At 46.6% G+C, this 6,200-nt stretch overlaps 1 protein-coding gene across 1 annotated transcript; it reads right to left on the reverse strand.

Moving 5' to 3' along the window:
• Positions 1 to 728: 728 nt before the first annotated feature.
• Avpr1a (arginine vasopressin receptor 1A) lies at positions 729 to 5,199 on the reverse strand. Its single transcript, XM_006973335.4, has 2 exons — positions 3,805 to 5,199; positions 729 to 1,397 (listed from the first exon to the last, which is right to left on the reverse strand). The coding sequence occupies exons 1-2, from the start codon at positions 4,781 to 4,783 to the stop codon at positions 1,111 to 1,113; spliced, it is 1,266 nt and encodes a 421-aa protein (XP_006973397.1). The 5' UTR covers positions 4,784 to 5,199; the 3' UTR covers positions 729 to 1,110.
• Positions 5,200 to 6,200: the final 1,001 nt, after the last annotated feature.

The raw sequence follows: 6,200 nt of genomic DNA on the forward strand, positions 1-6,200 counted from the left end.
TCTGTAGTTCTGAAGATCCCAAGAGGACAATAAAAAGAACTTGCTTGCCTACCAATAGCACTTTGTTTTTTTAAACATCCACACATGTAATTTCATTTAATCCTCACAACAACCCTGCAAGGTGAGTGTTAACAGGCCCATTGTACAGCCGAGAAACAGAGGTTTTAAGTATTTTTAGGTATCTTTCTGGAAGTCATACATTGAATGAAAGAACCCAGACAAGGCTAGACCTCTTCTCTTTCTGTTTCCCATTTCCCCATATCTCTGCATCCTTTTGGTTCTGAACCCATTGTGTGGACTGGAAACAGGAAGAAAGCTGCTTTAAATCAAACCTGTTGTGAGCATCTTATGTCTGGAGTTACTCTAGGAGACTTTTTACAAGCTGTGTATCTGGAGTCACTGTGTAGGTATGTAATGTTAACATCTGGCATAGAACAGGATACCTTTTGATGCTGGTTAATGTACGTTTAAAATATCCAAGAGAATGTCTGTAGACACCTTCTCTTCTGTGCTTCTGTAAAGTGTGGCACCCCTTATACAAATTACTGGCCTCTCCAAGACATTGTCAAACCTTTAGCCTCTTACTAAGCATGATTTTCAGAGCCAATGGGATACCAGGACTGCAGGAAGTACTGCCAGGTACCAAGTTACCTCCTTTTCATTTTCAACCAAAACCTCCTCTACCTCTTGCTACATTTTGTGTTGTACAAATTGACAGTGACACCGGGTCTTTTTAAATCACGAATTCACTTTGTTGAGAAACAGTACACATCACATGACTTAAACCAATCAAGCCTCACTTAGGTCAGAAATAAAAATACAATAAAAAAAAAACATCAACGACAAAATATAAAGTCAGTATGGTTATGAACCAGGCCTACACATTTCAGTGTAGCACATTTTCATTAATAGTCTATGCAAATATAATTCCACTTTTGGTCACAGCGGTGAGGAAAACAGCTAGAAACAACATATGTGTTGAGCTGATTTGTGGCCATCTCACATAAACCCATCTGCTCTTATGAGCTCTAGCTGGGTTTAGATAAATGGACCAAAAAGCCCCCTTCCCCACCCCCTGCCCCAAGAGTCGGGGCTGCCAGGCTTTGCGGCTCAGGTGGCAACAGGGATGAATTTGATGGACTTGGACGATTTAGGTGAGTCCTTCCACATCCCTGTGCTGTTTGTGGGGCTTCGGTTGTTGGAGTAAGAAGTCTGCCTCCTGCTCATGCTGTCCGAGTCGTCCTTGGTGAATTTCTGCACCACGCTTTGGCAGCATGGAAAGCTTTGGACACAGTCTTGCAGGAGATGGCCGCTAAAAAACATGTATATCCAGGGGTTGCAGCAGCTGTTCAAGGATGCTAGTAACGCCGTGATGGTGATGGAGGGGTTTTCTGAATCTGTGGGGGAAATTGTGGGGAGAGATCGTTTAATAAACAGCCAAAGCAAAACCACTGCACTGAATTAATCTATTTTTCCTCCTGACCAATGAGTTAAAAAGTTGCATGTTAGTATAGAAACGAACATTTTATTTGTTAGGGAGACAGCTGTTGCTTCAGAGAAATGAGTGCTTTTTGAAGGTTGGTTGTAAAAGGAAATATCTAAAAATTAGTGCAAATAGTTTAAACCAGACACTGTTAGAGCAGTTAGATATAATGGATAGGAATTCTAAGGAGGTGAAGTTATTGAATAGTTTATTTAAAAAACTGTACATTGGTAGGAGCCTTTGTGAACAGATAAGGTGTTTACAGAATGGAAATCTGAAGTGTTTATAACCACATATACCAAATTATACTCATTCTAATAACTTGGGCACAGTATGCCATACGGGCTGTCTTTAGCAGAAGTGAACAAAAACTCCAGGGAAGAGGGTAGTGAAAAGAGATCTCTAAAGAAGCTAGCTTTAGTTGTTTAGTAGTTTGTTTGGGAATCATTAGACATTTGGCTTGATTTTAAAAGACCATCTTTGATTGTAGTTCAAACAAATTATAATGAGAAAAACATCTGGGTTCTGTGTGACCCTGTTCCAAATAAATAATAAAAACAAAACAACATAATTAAAGCAGACATCAACAAAACCCCTAGTAGCTGAATGGGAGAGTCAAACAAGATTTTGAAATATTCTGTGAGGTACCCCTAGAGAACTACATGGCTACCACAACTTTTCAAAGTAAAACGATTGCACTGATGATAATAATAAACAAAAAAAAAAAAGGAAGAACCACCAAACACCAAATTTCTCCTGATTACTATACAGACTTGGATCGTTTCACTTTCGTCATGGCAAAATAAATTGTAGACCAGTGGTTCTCAACCTGTGGGTCCCTTTGGGCTTTGAACGACCCCTTCACAGGGGTCACCTAAGACCATCCTGTGTATCAGACATTTACATTACAATTCACAACAGTATCGAAATTACAGTTACAAAGTAGCAATGAGAATAATTTTATGGGTGGGGGTCACCACACCATGAGGAACTGTAGTCAAGGGTCGCAGCGTTAGGACGGCTGAGAACCGCTGCTCTAGACCACTGATTTGTGCTAAGTACTGCACAGGTGACCGTAGCCATGCATGGCATTTTAAAAAAAAATATAGACATTCTCAATATGTATAGCACAAGTAAGAATTTTAGTAATTATGTCCAAATTTCAATAAGCAATAGAATTTTTCAATTGGATTGACACTCTTAGAGGCTTCTCGGAGGGGAAAGGTAAACAAAAAAGACTTCCATGTATTCCTCATTGTTGGCAACGTAGCCTACAAACGTAGTTATTTAAATGACATCTGTGAACGTTAAAAACAATACTCATAAAATACGTTGTATGTATTTCATGCCTCAATCCTAAAATTGGAAAAAGATACGGCTTCTCCCCAATTTTCTATCCTGACTAGACTTTTCATCAGGAGCACTTCTGTAACACACTTGGTTTGGAAATTTTTTTTTCTTATTAAAGGAAGATATATTACAAAACACAAAATTAAATAATAGCCTCCTGGGAAATGGGTTTTTCTAGCTTGTAAAGGAAACTAAAATGAAACTAGCCAGTGGGGGGTGAGAAATTTCCACAGTAAACTACAGAGCTATTTGTGCGGTGTGAATAGTTCTGTTATCAAATTTGTGCTGAAAGACTAGTGAATGAGTCCCCTGAATTTAGATGATCAATGCTCCTGCTGAGGGGTGCCTGGAAAAGAAAGTTGTTATGGTTAGAAAAGAAATGAAAATATTATAATGAGGAAGGAGGCATGAACTAAAAGCCAGTTTAGACTTCTTGAATCCTTTCCTAGCCTTTCCCAGAAAAGTGTGTCCATCTCTACCCTTGACCTGGGCAGAATTTCATCAGGAGTTTTCTGTTAATTAAGATAGATTCCAAAATCCACCCCCCCCCCAAAGCCACCCTGACACTTCCTGAGCCTCGAAGGGCTTGAAGGCAGGGTATCCAAGAAGTTTAAGTAATTTGTCACTATTGTTTTGCAACTAGTGAGTGACTCTAGGCACAGTGTGTGGCCTTAGGATGGTCATACATGCTGACACCTGGGCCCTACTGTACTTGGGGTAGGGGAGGGGACACCCAAGAATTTGCATTTTTGCCTATCTCCCCCTCCCTATCCCTTGTAATGTGGACATGGAAGACATCCTACTTTTATGCATGTAGAAGCTTAGTTATTGAGCAGATACTATGAAATATCTCTCTCTCTCTCTCTCTCTCTCTCTCTCTCTCTCTCTCTCTCTCTCTCTCTCTCTCTCTCTCTCACACACACACACACACACACACACACACACAGAGCCCCCATGTTCTCACTACATACCGGTCCAGATGAAGTTGTCATCCCAGACTGACCACATCTGGACGATGAAGAAAGGCGCCCAGCAGAGGATGTAGGCAGTCACGATCACAAAGGTCATCTTCACTGTGCGGATCTTGGCACGGGAAATGGTCTTCACGCTGCTGACACAAGGCGTGACCAGAAGCCCCTTGTGGAAGGGACCTGGGGTGTCCCCAGAGTCCTTGCTCTGCCGCGACGCCGTCTTCCCACGGACGTTGCGCCAGATGTGGTAGCAGATGAAGCCGTAGCAGGTACCCAAGATGACCACAGGTACCACAAAGACACCACTGGTCATCCAGGTCACATAGGCACGGGTACCCCAGGGCTGGATGAAGGTAGCCCAGCAGTCTTGGGTTTTGGTACCGTTGTTCACCTCGATTTCGATCATAGAGAAGATGAAGTACTGCGGCGTGCTTAGTAGGAAACTCAGCACCCAGGAGGCAGCGATCATGAGGCGCGAGCGGCGCGCGGGCTGCTGCAGGGTCTTGAGCGGGTGGCACACCGCGATGTAGCGGTCGGCGGTCATGACCACCAGCATGTAGGCGGACGCGAACATGGCAAACACCTGCAGGTGCTTCACCACGCGGCACAGCCAGTCCGGCCCGCGGAAGCGGTAGGTGATGTCCCAGCACAGCTGTGGCAACACTTGGAAGAAGGCGACCGCCAAGTCTGCCAGGCTGAGGTGTCGGATAAAGAGGTGCATGCGGGATGTCTTGCGTGGCGTGCGATGCAACGCCAGCAGCACACTGCTATTGCCCAGCACGGCCACCACGAAAATCACCGCCAGCACGGCGATCTCCAGCTTGGCCAGCTCCTCGTTGCGCACATCCCCGGGAGGGTCGTTACCTTCCTGGAGCAGCCCCGCTGCCTCCCGGCTGCTGTTGGCATCCTCGGCGCTCAGAGGCCACCACCGGCTGGAGTTGTTGGCCGCCCGATCGTGGGAACCTCGCGGGAAACTCATGCTGTCGGTGCAGCACCTGGGAGGCCCTGTCCGCTGTGGGCTGCTTCCTTCCCGCCTCTGAGGACCGGGAGACCCGTGTCCTAAGCTCCGCTCGCTGTCCTTCCTCCTTTTGATCTCTTGGCTGCGCAATCCCAGCAGCGTAGGGCGAGCAGTTTGGGGTGGGATGTTCGTGCCTGTCCCCTCCACTCCCGAGCAGGGAAGCTGCTAGAGCTTCCCACACTCCGCACTCCCAATACACTCTGGCTGTCTCAGGACCTCAGGACGCGCTCCCCCACGTTCTAGTGGCTGGAGACTGTCCCCACGCCTCTAACCCCCACCCCTCCGAGTCGTTTGTGATTTGTCCTCTTGCCTTGTTGCAGGGGTGGAGCTGAGACTCCTGGATTCCTCTGCAGAACCAGGCGCTTTCCCCTCGCTCTGCCCCAAACTTCTCTGGGCGCCTCAGGGTTTCCTCCAGCCCCCTTGACAAGCCAATTGAAAGCCACGCAGGACGTCAACAGGAGCAGTAAGTGCGTCCTTAGAGATCTGCGTCTGCTGGCCCTGCGAACTCAGCGCACCTGAACTTAGAGTCTGCCTGGTCCTCCTGGCCCCCAGCTCTGCACTTAGGCTAGTCACTCAGGCTGATTTTATTCCTCTCCGGGTTTCCCGCTACCCTACCCGTTGTCTGCAGGGGTAAACATGCCGTGACTTAAATGGATCTCTCTTTCTGGTGACTTCGTCACCCTGCCTTTGCCTGCAAACGGGAAAGACCCACTCACTTGCACCCTGCCCTCCTCTTGCTGGGTGTGCGTAATCTACGGTGTTGACTCCACATGCTCAGCGGGGGACCGGCGACAACAGGCGTTTCTCTAGAAAGCCCGATTCCCACAGCCACAGGGTGGAGAGAATTGGGCTGCACTAGTCAGTGGAGACACAGTCTGGTTAATTCAAGACTGAATTCCGAGGACATTTCCTAGAACAGTCAGAGAAGAGAGCTGAGAACCAGATCTGTCTGTCTCTATCTCCATCGCTTTCTCTGTCTGTCTGTCTGTCTGTCCAGCTGGGCTCTTAAGCTAGGAGCTAGGGAGAGGGAAAGAGGCATTTGGAAAGAAGAGAAGAAAACTACGCCACCCTACCCTCATAGTAATTAATTGTTTGCACAACTGAGTCCCGCTGCGGTGCTTCAGGGAAACGGAAACACCTAGAGACTCATTGGCTGTCTTAACTCTGGCCAAGGGAGGCTACCCAGGACAGCAGGGGGAGCTGTTTCTGAAGGAGGAACATGCAAACTTCATAGCTAACAGGAAAAGGATCCTAACTTTCTTGGGAGTTAGAATGTTGGTCTACCTGTGGCAATAGTACGAATCTGATTGCTTCTAGAAAGTATTTTGATTTTTGTGATTGCACTTCACAAAAGAAAATGTTTTCTTCGGCGCAGGTA

Source organism: Peromyscus maniculatus, chromosome 18 (genome assembly GCF_049852395.1).
Source record: "Peromyscus maniculatus bairdii isolate BWxNUB_F1_BW_parent chromosome 18, HU_Pman_BW_mat_3.1, whole genome shotgun sequence".
Lineage (NCBI taxonomy): Eukaryota > Metazoa > Chordata > Mammalia > Rodentia > Cricetidae > Peromyscus > Peromyscus maniculatus.